General features: G+C 44.0%; 1 protein-coding gene across 3 annotated transcripts in view; it reads right to left on the bottom strand.

Moving 5' to 3' along the window:
- Positions 1 to 11,902: 11,902 nt before the first annotated feature.
- Positions 11,903 to 18,233, bottom strand: part of LOC130202384 (prospero homeobox protein 1-like) — a 33,026-nt gene continuing 26,695 nt past the window's right edge. For all 3 annotated transcript variants that reach the window (XM_056427882.1, XM_056427883.1, XM_056427884.1), the window contains one exon: positions 11,903 to 16,835. In XM_056427882.1, coding sequence (XP_056283857.1) covers positions 16,650 to 16,835 — 186 coding nt within the window. In that variant the 3' untranslated portion in view covers positions 11,903 to 16,649. The remainder of the gene's footprint in view (positions 16,836 to 18,233) is intronic.

Genomic DNA, 18,233 nt, shown 5'->3' with positions numbered 1-18,233 from the left:
AATGCCCAACATATCACATGTCTCTGCATGTCGAAGTCCTTGCAGAAGGAAGGAGTCGAGTAAGACAAGATGCGGAGACCGCAGTAAGCACGGCGCAGTCGGTCATTTAATCAGTCAGTAAGTCTGCAAATAGCTCGGCCGATGGCTCCTTTGAGCTTTCCTCTAAGAGGAATTCTCTTTCTCCTTGGTGTATTAATAGTGCCTGCCTGTGCATTGTTTCCTATAGCAGCACTGGTGCAATCAAAGGAAGTTGGCCTGCTCAGTATACAAATAGTTTCCTTTGTCCCTATGTTTGGCAGGCATCTAAGAGTGTGATGTGTGTGTGTGTGTGGCTGTAAGAGATGGTGTGTGCATGCTCACGGGTATTATGTCAGGTTGTATGTTTATTCTGGGTGTGTAATCGTATATGTACTGTGAAACATCCTTAATTGTTTGTGTGTCTGTGCGAGCTTATCTCAAAGCCTCTCATTGACCTTTCCTCTCAGGGGTCGTGTGCCGGCAAAGGTTGTTGGAGCATCGGTTTGCTTCTCGGTGGAACGCATGTTAATCTCTACAACCTGCGACTGTATAGTTGCACAATTAGATCTGCAGCTAAATAACTTCTAGTTATAGTGTGCAAAAAAGTAACATCTTGATATTTAAATCATTTTTCACATGTCACCTCTTCCACTCATCGACCGTTATAATCAGATCTGTCTGATTGCTTTATAAATGCTTTTGATGAAAATGAGATACTGGAGCCCACCTCTCAATAAAGTAATGAGCTTTATTCAAATGGGAACAATTACATGTTAATGCTCTCCTTGGCCCAATATTTTTTATTGTAATTGATGGTGCCAACCAAAATATGATTGCCTGACATTTGAAATGTCACCAGGACAGATTCAGCGGCACGTCGAAGCCTTGACCCGTCGTCCTCTGGTGTTGCCTCAAATCCCCTTTAATTGAGGATTCAGAGACCTCGGCCGATACATACAAATAAACACTGAATTGAAGCCGATTGGTTGTCATGCACATTCACACGTGCAAACACATACACACGCATATGAATGTCGGTCGTCCGGTGACAAAGTGGTGGCGTTGAGGCATCGCCGGTCACTTGGAGTCTGCCAGTGACTCACCAAGGGCACAATGGCATTCGTGAGCTTCTCCACAATGTGACAGCTTGCTCTGGCTAAATGGTGTAATAATCTACCCCTCCTCTTCACAAACCTCCAGCAGCACATGTACACATACCCACACACACACACACACACACACACTCCTCCCCTTTCCCTCCCCATACCAACTGGCACAGATAACATTGTCTTAAGCTATAAAAAAAGATTTCCCCCCCTCCCTCCATTGCGGTAATTATTGAATTAATGCAGATGGAGAGAGACATCTGCATGTTAAAGTGTTGGCCTCTCTCTTATGCACAGCAGATGTTCCCCTGTCATTTACTCAAATTACGCTGCTCAGAAACACGGAGAGAGAGATAGAGAGAGAGAGAGAGAGAGAGAGTGGAGGCGACATTGTCTTACAGCCCTCAGAGTGTCAGCTACCAAATTCTGTGTCTGTCCTTCAAGTCCGCTCTTCCCCCGAGGTGTTTCATTATGACAGTTATTCTGCTTTATTTCTAACTGTTTTATTATAAAGGCAAGTCAATCTGTATACCTTTGAAATAAAGGATTTTACACCAGGCAAATAAACTCATTAGAGCGCCACTTAAAGGCGAAATCATGAGAAGAATAAAGGGTTACGTATAGAAAACATGAAATAAAATAGGCAATTAATTTTCAGAGTGGTAATAAATTGCCCCCTAAAATAATAAAGGTCGTGATAGTGCAGAGACAAACTTATTATATTTAAAAATCAGTAGGAAATTGTTTCCAACTGTGTGAAGCTAAATGCTAACCATCGTCGGGGCCAATGAGGGATTTATTTCATGCTTTAGATTTAAATCATTGTTAACCCTCCTGTCGCCTTCGGGTCAATTTGACCCCATTCAATGTTTAACCCTCCTGTTACCTTTATATTTACTGACATATTTTACCCTTGGGGTCAATTTGACCCCAGCAATTAAAACCTCCAGAAAATTATTAGAATTAATATTGTTTTCCAAGTTTAAGTGTGAGGTACTTTATGTTTGTTTGTTGACTCCCTAAATAGCCCTTTAAATATATAAAAAAGTTTATATTTCTTATTTGTTTGACACAGTGAAAAACAGCCTGGGGTCAAATTGACCCGAAAGAACATTGAATGGGGTCAAATTGACCCTAAGGTAACAGGAGGGTTAAACATTGAATGGGGTCAAATTGACCCTACGGTAACAGGAGGGTTAAATTGCAAAAAAGACTGAATGAGTTCAATTAAGCTTAAATCAAAGATAGGATCTTTACCATCAAGCAACCGTTCCACTGTCCAAATAGTAATGAGTATCAGGTCAAACATGTCATATTAATAGAAATGTTAACACGCTGACCTCTTATTGATAGCTTAACCCAGCAGTGGACCGCTTGACCTCTACTTCTGGGGGAGAGGTTTCAGTAAAGAGAGACCGAAGGGGCAACATCCTCTTGAAGATTATCTGTTGATAATTTGAATCGGGGATAAGACATGGAGAGGCACTGTGTGTGAATGTGTGTGTTTGTGTGTGTGTGTGTGTGTGTGTCCCAGATGTCAGATAACCAGGGGTACTTCTCCTTGGGATTATAGTCCAGGTTGGTTTGGCCTCATCTCTCCGGATTACGTTGATAAAAACATTCTTGTATTATATTTTCTGTGCTTATTGTATTAATACTCTCGGTTCCTAGAAAAAGCTCCGTCCCACGCCTGCTTTAAGGTAATCTTCTTCTACTTGAGCTTTTAAAATGTTTCAGGGGGTTGGCTGTCTTTGTAATACCTATTCTCTCCCACTCTTGAGGTTATGGTTAACCTATTGTCTTGGACTCAACTGCTCCATCATAATATTCCACATGGTACATCTTTTAATAAATATGTGCATCTGTGTAGTGCGGGACTGGACTTGAAAAAGGTTTGAAAAGTTTTGAAGGCAAAAGACTGCCCTCGAGGTATGAATTACTCCACTGTGAGGAGAACATTACATTGCTTTAGATCCAACTGTGTTTTCAGGATGTTTTATTCTTGTGCTTTAATTATAGGATTTAGATGTGTCTATAGACCTAAGTGATAATCTAAAGTATTCTGCAAAAGTCTATTCTTCCTTTCATAAAGATATAGCATTCCAGTGATTCAACCTGCAATTATGTTGTAAAAAAAACAAATAACAAAATACGACATTCGAGACTCGACTCTATCGAATCCTCTATGGCGCATTAATAAAATGTATTTTGCTTGAGGAGGAAATTGTATCAGTTTATGCCATTTTCTTTTGCTCATTCATCATCTCTTTCAGATGTGCTGCTGGAACACATTTAAAGCTCATAGTTGGACTCCTCAAGGAACAACTCTCCAAATCCAATCTGGGTGCAACTGACAGGAAGTCAAACCTCGTCGTCTAAAAAACCAAGAGATCTTTTTTAAATTAATAAAAAATGTTGCAAGTGACTGAAGTTAAATGATAGTCATCACATTACATACACTACTCATGACACAGACATTATGGGGTTATGGCTCAATCTATTTGTCCATTAATTGATGAGTCAATTGACAGTGAATTAATCACCATGTATTTTGATAATGGATTAATTATTTAAGCTACTTATCAAGCACACATGCTCAACATTTGTTTGTTGCAGCTTGACGGACGTGAGCATTTTTCTATTTCATATCATTATAAATTGACCACTTTATGTGTTTTGGATTGATGGTGCAACAACAAAAAGGAGTTTGAAGAAGGGCACTTTGGGCTATTTTTTCACTATTTAAAACAAGAAATTGTAATAAATCAACAGATTCGTTAAAAAAAAGAAAGAAGTTGCAGCGCTAGGGGGTTCGTAAGGTCAGTCAGTCGTATTCATGTTTTGACCTGGATGAGCATGAAGAGCAGACTGTGCTCATGTCCGGATGCAGCTTCTACCTCATTTTACTAAGAAGCAATCTATGAATCAGTCCATCCACACACACACACACACGCACACATACACCCCCCCCCCCCTCACCGCACACACACACACAAAGGCTTCCCCTACCTCTCTACAACACCCAGCAATGCAGTGAAATCCGTGCAACTTCCTTCTGTTCTCGACCCAAAAGCCTGAAAGCCAACAGATGCTTTCTCGTTATCATTGCCAGTTATCACTTTTAGCCCCCTCTGATAAGACTTTACTTTCTGACCCAGATGTTAAGGAGTTCAATTTACCAGATGCACCACAGGAGCTGACAGGCAGGCAGAGGGATGAGTGAGCATCAAAAATACCCACAGGCTTGAGAGATGAGATGTATTATGTCTTTTTCTTTGTTGGCCTGTGTTGTTTCTGAAGCGCCTTTAGCGCCGTAAGGAGCTCAGCGTCTAAAGAGGCTTTGGTGGAGAGGGAAAGATGGGCCATATTACAGCAAGGCCAGAAGCCTGCTTGATTAATGGGCCAGGATAATCACCTCATCAAATCACTCTCACTTATTAAATCTTGTTTAATATCGTAATGAGGGCCCTCTTGAGCTGCTTTAGTAAATGCCCCCTCTCTCCTCAGCTCTCCATCGCTCTCGTTTTGCCTCTTCTGCCTTTTCACTTTAAAACGAAGACTGGCGATGCCAAGTTCCGCTCTCTCCTCAGCTCGTCTCCCTTCTCTTTCTTTCTTCCTCTTTTTTTCTTTTTAATACCTCCTTCACTTTAACTTCAACATACAGTATTCAGAGCATCACTATGGCAACAAACAGAATGTAAAGATATAGAGGAGTAATGTCTCCCTCTGTGTGTGTAGAAGAGTTTTTCAGAGCTGTTAGCCCCGTTAGCTACGAGCCGCCGGCTCATGTTGGGAGCAGCCGAGAGGCAACAGAAATTCTCCAGATCTTGTATTATGCACCTTTAAGAAAAAGGTGACAGATGCATGTCTCCTCTTTCCTAAACCATCTTGTTATTACTTTTTAGACCACACAGTGGCTCAACAGAATACCTAATTTCTGAGCGTGGAATTACTATACACAGCCCCAGTCTATTCATTTAATCTCCCTTATTTATGAAAGATGATGTGCTGGATTGTATCATCATAAATCACAGCTTTAAGAGTGAGACCACTTCCCAAGGCTTTGGTACAGTGGAGTTTATGGAAACACTTCAGGTGAGGTAATATCTTTCCTGTCTCCTTGTGTGTGATTTGTGATCTCTATCTGGAGCATCACGACATACCCGGTGTTTCTTCCCTGTGTGCATGTGTGCGTGAGGTTTCTGGGATGGGCTTGCATCTCCTTCACTTGACCTCCAGGCTGCTACACAAGAAGAAAACCACACATGCCATTATCTTATTGATGGTCCTCCGTGTGTTGGGCCGACTCTATACGGCCTTGGTAGCACAGCCACGTGCGGATGCTTCTTCCAAGGAAAGAAAACACATTTATTTTTCTGCTTTTATCCTTTCGCATCTCTCTCCACATTCATCGTAAATTGTAGGCGCCTTTCAATAGCCGCCCCCTTCCACCGGCCTCATCCGAACGTTGGACCCGATCCTTCGTCGTCTCGAAAGGCAGGCGGGCAACAACTGGCTCAAGGTGACCAGTTGAGGCTTGAGAGGGAGGTTAGGGCTGCATCTTCCCCCGGAGTGCCTCCCATGTTTGCCTTGATTGTTGGGCAGCAGCTGCTTTGTACCTGGACCCCATGAGTGGCGCCTGCTGGGTATCTTGGCAGCCAGACTCCATCGAGGCTTTGGATACCAGAGTGAATCAATTCTTTAAGATGACTGTCTGCGTGTCGCACGGACAGGCCCAGAGTGAAGGGCTTAAGGGGCTCTGGAGCTGGAATGCTCTTTGATGGAGGGGCTGGAGAATGAGGAGGGAGGGGAGGGAAGGAAAATATGGGGGTGGAGGGGGGGAGATGGTCCTATTGTTGTGCCAAGGAATGCCCTTGATGGAGATCGACGGGTATTGTTTTTATGCCCATGAACTCTTTTAGGCTTGGGACTGTCAGGATGATGGAGACGCGAGGGTGATGAACGTCTTAGCATCTTTGCAGTTATCACGAATGACACGAGAAGCACAGCTGTACGGTGACAGTTCCTCCTCATTGCCGTTAACTACGTGTTGAAAGATGCTCAAAGACGCGGCATGTGCTGGCCGCGGAGCATCAAGCAGCCATATGAACGTGCAAAGGGTTTGCCAAATACTGCGTGGCTGACATAATAACCACAGAAACAAACTCCTTCTCGGCGGAGATTGACAGCCGCGCGACTTACCCGGCTCACGGGCCTCTCACCTGCCTAATGTCCACCGAGAAACCTGGAAAAGGAAGATCATAAAGCATGACAGAAACAGATTGGCACGTAAGCTAACCTCTCTCCCTTCCACATTCTCCCTCTCCCTTTCTTCTTACACCTCTGATAAACAATACACTTCGGACCACCCCCCTCCCTCTACCTCTCTATACCTTTGAAAAAGCAGGTTTATTAATAGTTCAGAGCAGGGTGCTTGGGGCAAGCTGCAGAGAAGGTTCAGGATGAGGGGAGTTAGCAATCCGGGCTCGGCAACCGGCAGCCACAACGGCAGCAGTCGCAGTAGCCGCTTCTTTTTTAGAGAAAGAGCCTCATGGTTGTCCCGTGTCCGTATCCATTTCATGACAAATGAAATACCAAAGGCCCCAGCCAGAAACAATGGCTTGTTTGGCTGGCTGGAGGCGGTATGGGAGGTGGTGGTGGTGGTGGTGGTGGAGGTGGAAGGGGTGGTGGCTAAGACTAGCTTCCAGCCCCTGCAGCTGTCCCGGTTGTCACTCCTTGTCTTAAGGCTCACTCCTGGCTCAGCGCTCCGGCCCGTGGATCAAGGGGATGTGTGTGGCACATTTCTGCGTGCATGTGTGTGTGTGTGTGTGTGTGTGTGCACCCTGGGCCTCGAGAGATATCGCAAGGCGATTCTCGGTCCTCAGAGTCAGCAGCGTCTGAAAAACGGCCCAGACACAAAAGACGAGTTGAACGGTGTTAAGACCCCCTCGGTATGGAGCAGACCCCGGGCATGAGGTCATCAGCCTTAGTTTAGAAGCCTTTGTGCTCCAGCCTGATTGACAGGAGGGGTGGCTATCAAAGACAAGTGTTGGATCGGTTACAGCCATGGGTGTCACTCAAGGTACAGCAGATCTCCGTGACAAATATTTCTGTTAATTTGCCACTTTGGCCTAAAATTACACATTTTTCAAAACAAGAACATGGGGCCAACATCAAGCAGCCGCAAATGCAGATTACATACCAACACACAGCGGCATCCACGTTGGATAATTGTTTCCCACCTCCACTCTGGGGCCCTCACCTTAATTTGAATAATAACGCCTGTGAATCTCTTAATCTGCGTTGATAACAGGTGATAAACTTTAATACGGCGATAATATTCCACGAGTCGGCTAATGTGAGTCGCAAAGGAGAAAGGCAAATCTCTTCCCGCCTCTCTCCCTCTCTCCACTTTATGTCTCGGAGATTAGCCTTTGCTCAAACACCTCCTGTTCATCTAAGTAATTAAAACATTAGAATTACTGGATTATAAACTGCTTTCGATTTAATCCAGCACTCGATGCTCCCACCATCTTGCCAAATGGGTCAATAGGAAATATAATGGGCCTCTGTGATTTCTGATTCAGGGATCTGGAAGAGGCAATGGAAGCCAATAATGGCTATTAAAAGAGATGTGTGTGTATGTGTGTGTGAGAGAGAGAGAGAGAGAGAGAGAGAGAGAGAGATCGAGAGAGAGAGAGACTAGCTTTGCCCCGAGTGCCATCTGTCTTGGACCCACTAGACCCAGTTTATACTGGAAGAAGCCAAACCAGTTCAATCTCTGCCCCCGATGCACTGTTATGCAAACACACACACATCCACCGACACACACACTCCACTCTTAAAGGGGAGGGTGGTTGGTGGAATATGTTAAAGGAACCTTCAATTCTTTGATCTTTCTTTGAGAAATGTACCAAAGACAGGCTTCATTACTGTGTGTGTGTGTGTGTGTGTGTGTGTGCAATTCACAAGACACTATGTCTCATGACAGGTGTTTGCCCCTGGGCCACCCCGTGCACCTTGAAGGCCCGGTATCAATGGGTGTCCTGGTCTAATTGATCTCTGATTTATCCTGCCATTGTCTCCCTCTGACACATGTTCTCACATGTGGACACACTCACAGACGCTCACCTCCATTCTGTTCCTCCCTCCTCATGGGCCCACTGCCTCACCTGTTTTGGCAGTGCAAGTGAAGGTGTGCTGTGGGGATTCACCGCTGCTCTCTTCTCCCCGACACTGTCTGGACTCATTTCGGAATATCACTATGTGCTTGGCATGATTTATATGTGAGTTTACACACTGCACTCATGTTGCCGACTTTGTGGGTGCGAGTGTGTGAATAGTGTCTTTGGCAGCATGTAGGTTCTGCCTGTGCGTGAATGTTTCATGTGTGTGTTCATGATGGTTTGTGTTGCTCACAACACGGGGTCCAAGTTGACACAGTGACAGTTCCTCGCAGAGCGACAGAGGGGCCCTTCCATCCAACAACAGAGGCTTTGTCGCTCTGCTCCTCTTGGCTTGTTATGGACATCCTTCTCTCTCTCTCTCTCTCTCTCTCTTTCTCTCTCTCTCTCTCTCTTTCTCTCTGTTTTAGTGAGCCCATTTTCTTGTCTGAAGTCTTAATTTGGGGTACTGGCCAGTGGGGAGCGGGAAGAGAGGCGAGGGGACCAAGGGAGGGAAGAACTGTGTGTGGTGGAGATGGGGGTGGGGGGGGGGGGGTGAAGGAGTTGCAGAGTGGTGATCACTGCAGACGGACGGCCCTTTGTTCCTCCTTTCCCAGGCTCCTCTCTTGAGCCTCCGAGGCTCCAGTTGTGTTAGAGCCTTCCAGAGAAAGAGAGAGAGAAAGAGGGAGAGAGAGAGAGTGTGTGTGTGTGTGTGTGTGTGAGAGGGATAGATAGAAAGAGAAAGAAAAGAGAGAGATATATCGGGAGAAAAAGAGGGCACAATGATCTGTCCAACTGGAATATTCCAATTCCACAAAACAAATGCCCACACAGACACACATACACACACACATACACACACATACACACACACACACACACACACGCATACACACACACACACACACACACACACACACACACACATACACACACACACACACACACACACACTCACGTGACGTGAAGACAGAAAGAAAGGAGGGCGGTAGAAAATTAAAGAACAAAATACTCAAAGGATACCGAAAGAGGAACAAATGGAACTGAACAAAAACAAAAAGGTCATAGATTGCAAAAGTATATGAGAACACCATCAGAAACGGCGCAAGGAGAGTGAGATGCACATACTGACCACTAGGTGTCCCCATCACGGATACCAAATGTGGGCAACCCAGAGTTAATCGCACACTGTGCCAGTAGCTGTGGAGCATAAGACCAGTGGGTTGCTCCATCCTCACCAGTGTTTGATTAGAAACACATGCTAAATGAATCCATCAATCTGTGCAGTTTTTAAATCAGTTTTCAAGCTTTTTGATTGAAACTGGAATAATTTGTGTTTGAAAACTTTCATTCTAGACCCAATAATGAAATAAATGCACTGTTGAGCAAATAGAAGGAGATGCACGCATACATGCAATTGCAGATTGCCATCCCCTGGGAACAAAATAAAATCGTATAAATAATAATATTCCGCTGTTTTAGATTCAAGCCCACAGTCATTTTGCAGGTGTATGCGTCAGAGCGGTTGAAACGGAGGATATCTCATTTGGTCGCTGGTAGGAGGATCGCACAGAGGAGAAATCGAAATGAGGTCCCGGATCCTTGTGTTTCTTCGTCACAAAGGGTTCTCAGCATGAGGAGTTACGTCAGCGCATGTGTGTAGTGATATTTCCCACAAAGAAGAAGTTATTTTAGTTGTTGCCGTGATGTAAATCCCCCACTGCCATCAAGCTGTAAAACACACTTTCCACGAGTGTGAAAGCTTAAAGAAAACTATTCCAGCGGAAAAACACACACTCTTTAACAGTAACCGAAAATGTTCTTGAACCTGAGTGTGTGATAACAAGTGACCACGGAGGGAGGGGGGACTTGGAGAGGGACCTTGGGGGCCGTGTCAACGTTTTCTGTGCCGGAGCAGGGACAAACATTGGGCAAACATTGGGAAAGGCTGGCAGCCTTTGAGATAGTGGGCCGTTGATCTAAGACTGAGGAGCTAAAGTCCACTATCTCCTGTCTGATAGAGCAGCCAAGGTCTTGCTGACACACAGAGCCATAGAACAAACATGGATACCTGAAGACAATGACCTTTGAACCCCCAGTGGGAGAGGTGGAAAAAACAGGAAGTGGTGAAAGTGACTCCTGTGTAACTTCCTCCCTGCGGGCCAAGAATGAATCAGCTGGAATGATTGTAAGTACACGGGTCATTGTACATTAAAAGCGAACACACACACACACACACACACACGCACACGCACACACACGTTGTTCAAGAGCAGGAAACACAGATGTGGTGTGTGTGCGCCTACATGTCTGTTTGTGTGTGTGCGTGTGTGTGTGTGTGTGTGTGATGGAGGAAGCGAGAGAGTGAGTCTTCAGATGTAGCGACAGATGGTATTTGATTACAGAGCAGACGGTCGGTGTTGTACAAAGATGCTGTCTCAGCCCAACCTAAGGAGCTGTAGCCTCCGGTTAAGGCAAGCGGAGGGAGGCAGGCGCAGGACGGGAGGGAAAAGGAACACAAGAAAGAGAGAGAGAGAAAAAGAAAAGAATAAAAGCAAGCCAGCAAGAAAGGAAGACACAAAAGATGCAACTCCAAAAATGAGCATCAAAGCAAAAAGAGTGAAAAGCAGTGAGGAGAGAACAAAAGGACGAAGAGGGAACAGAGCAACGGGCTGGCGCGGTGGAGAGGACAACAGAGGTCACGAGAAGACAACAGCAGAGAGAACACACAAAGCCTTTCTGAAATCAAAGTGGATTTTTCTTAAAAGACTTGCAAACTATATATGTGTGTGAATGTGTCATTAGAGCGAACGCTCTCTTCACTATTTTACATTTCACTCGTTTGAATGTATACACATAATGTATTGGTTAGAGCTAGGGCTGATAATTTTTTTGGATTAATACATTATTTGATTCACTTAGGTCATCTTCAATGATTATGAACATAAATTAATCATTTAAATATTTAATAAATACATAATCTGGCCTTCTCAAATTGTGAGGATTTGATGCTTGTATTTTCGGGGTTTCAGACTGTTTGTTGAATAATTCAAGCTATTTAATAAATGTACTTGGGCTGTGGAACATTATAACAGACATTTGTCAAAGCCTTTATTTTATATAAAGACACAATTATTAATTGAGAAGATAATTGGCAGACTGATCGATAATCCTAAATAACCGTTAGTTGGAGCTCTAGTTAAAACTTAAATGTTGAGGTTTGTCTTCCTGCTTTTTTCCTAAATTCTTATCTCAGAAAACTAATCTTTATTTATTGGATGTATATTTTTTCACGCTTAAGAGCTGAAAGGCTTAATAATGTGTTTGTATGTGTGTGCTTGGATATGATTGTTGCATCTGCAGTCAGCTGGCCGGTGAGGTTGGAGCTCCACGGTCAAACCCTCATTAAACCCTCAGAGAACAAAGTAACTATATCATAACACATCAGTAGTGCTGTTACTAAAAGATTTGATCAAAAACATATCAAGGTAATACAGTATATTTATGTCAGTTAAATGACTTTCTTACTATTAATGATCTCCCAACCTTCACTCACACACAGTTTATTTGTGCGTGTATCTTGTTGAAAGTCATATAAATAAACCACAAACAGCAGATGTTTTTGGAAATTTTTTCATTTTTATTTCCATTTTTTATTCATTTTGCACAAGCTTGCATATATACTGCACATACATTCAGTTCATAGAGGGCGAAGGCACGAAAGGCAATTTGACTACTGGTTGTTTTTGGGCTGGGCCAAAGCAAAACAGGGGAAGAAATCGCAAGAGAAAATACAAAACTGCTTCAAACTAGTGTGAGCTTAGAGCTCACCCTCGGGCCGGAACTAAACAAAACAACCTCTTTTTCTTCTTCAAAACTGTCCAGTTCCGTTTAGCTGCCAAGATTTCCGTTTTTATCATTTATCTCAATTGAATGAGCGCGCTAGTATACACATTCTCTAGATCAATTTTAGGTAGATAAGGATTAAAATCTTTAAAATTGGTTCTACTTAAAGAAATGCAGTACAGCCTTCCCTGTTTGAAAAACAAAATAAAAACATCAAATAAATTAGGATAAATTAAACCAATAAATTACACAAAATCTGCAAGACAAATAGACACCAATAACAGAAAAGACAGCCATGTCGTGAGTTTTATTTTACAACCCGTGTGTAACTATTCAGACTGTAATTGAAACATGGCTGTTCCAATTACTGCACTATAATTGAATAATAATGTCATACAAAAAGCATCAACAAAACACTATTTACAGAACATATTGCTAAGTTACACAAAGGCAGTATTTATCACTGTAAGTCCACATCATTGATATTTACAAAAAAAGAGGAGCAATGTAATAATAAAAAAGAATTACTTCTGAAAGCATCGAGAAACAAATAACCCTTTCAAACAGGTCAGAAAACAGATCAGAGGAAATTGTCGCAACACACACACACACACACGTACACACACGCACACACCACACACACGTTGCCAACGCTTAATGAGAATCATTTACATGTCAGGATGGTAATCCCATGGGTGGGGGAGGGGCCACAGTGTTGAGAATTGTGTCACTCACTGGTTCACAGGTTCTCATAATCGGTCTTTTCTTCCACACAGACACACACTCATATACATCTACACACACACACACACACACACACACGATGCAAAGTGTACAGAAATTCCACAAAAGTCCAAACGTTTCCCAACTGTTTGGACCCGGTAAAAAAGGGTATAAATCGCATCTCTTTTTAAACTGGTACTGTACAACATGTGCCCCCTCCATGACACTGGTCTTCTGGTGACAATGAGTTCCTGTCTTTCCCTCCCGGGTCAAATCTAGAGCGACGCTGGTGGCAGTCTGCCCTGGTTTCTGGACGAGACCGGGTCCCACCAACGGGCCCCTACTCTGTGACATCATCATTACCCGACCGCTAGTCTACTGCATCGTTCTGTCACCGGAAATTAAAGAAACGGATGCTGGTGCAACTTCAAGGGCACTGCCGACGGGAAACAGGCCCCCGTTAAAGGCATGGCAGGGGGGGGGGGGGGCAAGAAAACCCTCTCCTCTGTGTTTTTTTTTGGAAGAGTGGTTATGAGTCCGGTTGGGGAGAGTGGGTCATCGCTCTTTTCTTTCACCTTTCTTTTTTTAAACCACTCTCACCCTCCTTTAGCACGCTGAGTGATAATATAAAAAACTGTACAGCTATTCTTTGTTCCATCCTGATATATACAGCAGCGACAACAATAATTCATACTCTGAAACGATTCCACGTTTAGTTTTCTGATTTTGAGTAGACGGCCTTTCAGCACAATAATAAAAAAAGAGGTAAAGAAACCAAAAGGAAAACTGGTCACAAAACCTGCAAATAAAAAACAGCTATTGCTCCTAATCTACCAACAACTCACTTATTCAGAATACATATTTAAACAAAGCCATCACTAAAAATACCCTCAAGATTTATTTGATGAAACAATTCAACAACTGTGCTTCCAAGTTACTTCCACTTCTTGTATATATTTTTTTCCTCATAGATTTATTCTTTTACAATTCTTAAAAAAAGGCTATATATGTATTTCAATAATGTCATCCTTAAAATCAAACGAGAAGAAAAACCTGAAAAATATTTTCAATGCGGTATTACGGTCTTCATAATCCTTTTTTGCACATAAGTCTTCATTATCCTGAATTAATCTTTTTAGGCGCAGGAACTCTACGTTTAGGGCGGGGTTGCAGGAAAGAGGGGAGGATGGGAAGCGGTAATAATCTGTGCATCAGATAAAAGTGTCCTTTCCTTTCTCCTTTGTTTGTGGTGCTTTAGAGCCCTCGGCTGGTGCTTTGAGACTGAGACTACAGGGCCGAGCCCATCCTTCAGTGAGAAATGTGTCCGGCTCACTCTCTCAGGACTCCTGGATCTTAAGAACACTGTTCGGGGAGGAGGAGGAGGAGAAGGGGGACATAATGAAGGGAGTAGCTCTCTGTCTTTCTCTGCCTCCTTTTGTCAGGTGCTTTGTCTCGCTTAGGCAAGTCAGCAGGTTAAGCAACCTGCCCCTTTTGATCTTTTGTGACACACACACACACTCCCACTCACACACACACACACACACACACACACCATAAGATAATGTCGCCAAGGTGAGATCAACCGCTAGCTTGCACGCACTCTAGAAAGCATTAAAGTCCTCTCATTGTCTCAAACTTACCTCATCAAAAGGGCAGCTTACACTAACCGCTTAAAAAAGCCTGAGAGGGTGGATATAACTAATACAACACATGAAAGTGATGTGCGAGTGAAACATCTGGGATCAGAATCTCAGGTAGAAGTGAGAGGAATGATGCTTAACTAACGGGGCACATGTGGCTTCAGCAGAATCCCACTTTGGGTCTGGAAAAGCTGCCAGTTTGGGACGCAGGGACCGAGCGGAGGGTTTCAGGTGCGTGTTGCTCCTCACTCTGGGCCTTTGTCCCCACTCTTTGTGCCGCTGAGAGCTTCTCCATCTACCCCTGGGGTGAGTGCTCACCTCCAACCTTGTATTGTTGCATTGAGAGGAGCTAGATCACTCAAAGGCAGGTGAACACGGAGAGAAGCAGCAGCAGCAGTGTGTGTGTGTGTGTGTGTGTGTGGGTTGTTTGTGGGCGAAGTTCCACTTGAAGCCGAATTAAAGAACTGTGTCTCATCTTCTATTCACCTCTCTCTGCCCTTCTTTGATAGTCTTCCTCCCAGTAATGCTTCTATTTGTCTTTGTTTTCAATGATCTATTGTTTCAGCGACACTGTACTTCAGACAGCATTCTGATATATTCAAGTATCAACTGTTTTTGAAATAACTTTATAATGCCATTCACAGCTCGTAAAGGCTGATCACAATAAAAGTCATCAAATAATTCATATAAACAGGCTGACTTCATTTTATACATGACAGTGCGGTAAAAAGAGAAAAAAACGATGCAGTTATAATCGTGTGTGTTCACCAATCTGGAACAGGTGATTAGAGAATTACGATTCATTTAAAAGCTGGAAAAAAGGCTCATTTAGTGGGAGCAGTTTAAGTTATCAAAGCTGGAGTGGCTATGGAAATTTAGCCATATAATAACAGCAGGTCACGCACCAAAGGGCCTCCCATCTTCTGGATATTTCTATTATTCGACATGTTTATTTATGGGTGTCTGCCGCCTCACTTCTTCTCCAGCATCGCTGCCAGACTGGTCCTGTGCAGGAGAGGCTGGTCACTACAGGCGCATAGTCGAGCCCACTCGGATGACGGCCCTCCATTAAAATTCCAAATAAACACTTTCCAGGCGAGTTGCCTCAAACCACCACAAAAACAAAATAAACAAACCAAAAGTCCACTTCAGAGATGGACAAATAATAACAAGAGTAAGGAGAGGGAAGGTGGAAAGGGTGGGGGTGGTGGTGGAGGGGGGGGGGGCTTTGTGAGGGGGGTGCAACATATTTCAGATTCTAAACTCTTGGAATAATATTAATAGCAATAATTTATTTTTTTCTGCAACAGCATCAAAGGACAAACAAATCTCAAAGTGCCAATCTTCAGCAAGCAGTGATGACAAATAATAATATTAATAATCATAAACAACAATAATAATAATAATCTAAATAATAATGTACACCCAATAAACACAATGCCCTATCTGCAGGGAAAACACACTTCAAAACAAGGTGGAGCTCAGTAGCCATTTGAAACCAGTTCAAGTCCCACAGACCAGTCCAGTCTTAGTCCAGTCAATCACCTCACTCGGCTTTGTGTGTGTGTGTGTGTGTGTGTGTGTGTGACTGCCAGGTTGGGGACATCTTCAGTAGCACAGTCTATTGGGCACCCGCTTTGCAGGGACAGTTCATTAGCACACCCACTGGATTGGAGGGACACCCCTGGGTGCCAATCAAAAGTCTTTAGGTAACCCAGCTCTGTTCTGCGTGGTGTGAATGGGAACTCAGGAACTCCTTCCACACACGGAGGACTTTGTTAGTGTTGATCATAAAACAAGCCAAACGGAGGATTTCACACGGGCCAAAAAAAGCAGCCAATAAGATTAGAGTCTCTTCAGTTCAGAATCATACAAAAACAAAACAAATAAAAACCATCATGAGAATTATCATAGAAGAACAACAAGACAATAGCTAGGTCGTTTAGGAACTGCTGCAGATTGGGAATGCTACTTCAGAACTTTCATACATTCACAAATAATTTATTTTAAAAAAAAATTTTAAACAGGAAATCAAAGGAAAAGTTGAGAGAGAAAAAAGCAACAAAAGAGATTATTTTGAAATTCTATAAAATCAAAGAAAATAGAAGCCAAAGCATTGTGTGAGAAGGAGGAGGAGGAGGAGGAGGGGAAATTTACTCGTGTAGAAGCTCTTGGAGACAATTGGGGGACTTGAAGATCTCGGGGACCTCGCTGTCCAGTTTGCAGATGACCTTGTAGATGGCCTTCTTCCAGGATGGGTCCACGTCTTTGCCGGCCAGGATGGCGTTGAAGAACTCCCTCAGTGTAATCTCGGCCACCTCCAGGAAGCGTTCAGGGACCTTTACAGACAGGAAGGAGAAACAACTGTTATTCATCAATGGAAGTATATTCTATGTGCATCTATAGAAAAAAAACTATTGAATACATTGCTCCTCTTTAAGGAGAAATAATCTGTAAGGCGGCAAAATCATCTAGAATTGACTCAGAGCTGGAAAGTGAATTGTTTTATCAGGTTTCTACAACGCGGAACTTAGCTTCCACTGTTACGACACACACAAGATTTCCCAAAATAACGTCCTCCCTTTACTCTCTCTATCATATTGCAGCAGGATTTTCTTGCATAATGCGTCACACTGCTATCTCCAACCTTTTAGAATATGCTCATAATTTAACAATGGATGTAAAACCATAAATCTCCCGTCTCCTGAGCACGTACTTCCTGAAAAGCCAATTGAGGCGTCAGCCTGACTAAAGTCACTTCTTGTGAATCCTCAGGTTTCTCACACCTCCCACTTCCCTGCCCGCAACACGGTGAGCGTGACATCTTTACGAGTCCCACTGTAAATCTGTGATCAAACAAGAAAACGTAGCCGAGTGAAGAGCGGCGGAGAGGTGCTGGCCAAAGAGGAAGTACTAAATGCTTTGGGAACGGGGAGACACGCCGCCTCTTTAGTGTCCCTGACAGCAGCGCTCACCGACACCATGGAGATGATTAGTCTGGCAAAGATCTGTGACACCTCCCCCCAAGCCAACACTCTGTCACACACTCACACACACACACACATCCATGCAAGCGTGAGCACACACACCAGCGCACACACCTCCTTGTGCCAAGGAGATGACACATCCTGTACGGATACAGAGCGTCACATAATGCTACACGCACACGCACACGCACACGCCACCCCGGTGTATTTGGCTGAGTCTATTTCCTCGTCTCAGAGCTCCGGGGCGACGCAGCCTTCAGGGGTCACCTGCTTGGAGAATGCTGACTGTCTCCCCGCCCGCCTCCCGTGATGCTCGCACACACACAACCATACACTGCCACACACACACACACACACACATTTACAGCAGCTTGCCCAAACGCCTGACAGTGCGCCCTCCGCTCCACTCCTCTCCTCCAGTGTCCTGCAGATACTCATCAGGAGTGTCAGGACACAGCAAGGTTAGTGGCCACTGCAACACACACACACACACACACACACACACACGCACATGCACACACAGGCATGCCTCTTCTCTCCCTCATACACTCTCTCTCTCACACACACACACACACTTACACACGCTTGGGACAGCCCCCCGCCCCCCCTCGGGGTGATGAATGGAGGCTAAGATGCCCGTGTGTCTGGTGTGTGTGTGCACATGTGTGTCCACTGCTCGAGTGAAAAGGTGAGTTGTGAATAAGGAGCTTCTGCGCTCTGTGTGTGTGTGTGTGTGTGTGTGTGTGATTG

Source organism: Pseudoliparis swirei, chromosome 12 (assembly GCF_029220125.1).
Source record: "Pseudoliparis swirei isolate HS2019 ecotype Mariana Trench chromosome 12, NWPU_hadal_v1, whole genome shotgun sequence".
NCBI classification, from domain to species: Eukaryota; Metazoa; Chordata; class Actinopteri; order Perciformes; family Liparidae; genus Pseudoliparis; species Pseudoliparis swirei.
Note: the sequence above shows the minus strand (reverse complement) of the source record. Positions and strands in the feature narration are given on the sequence as shown.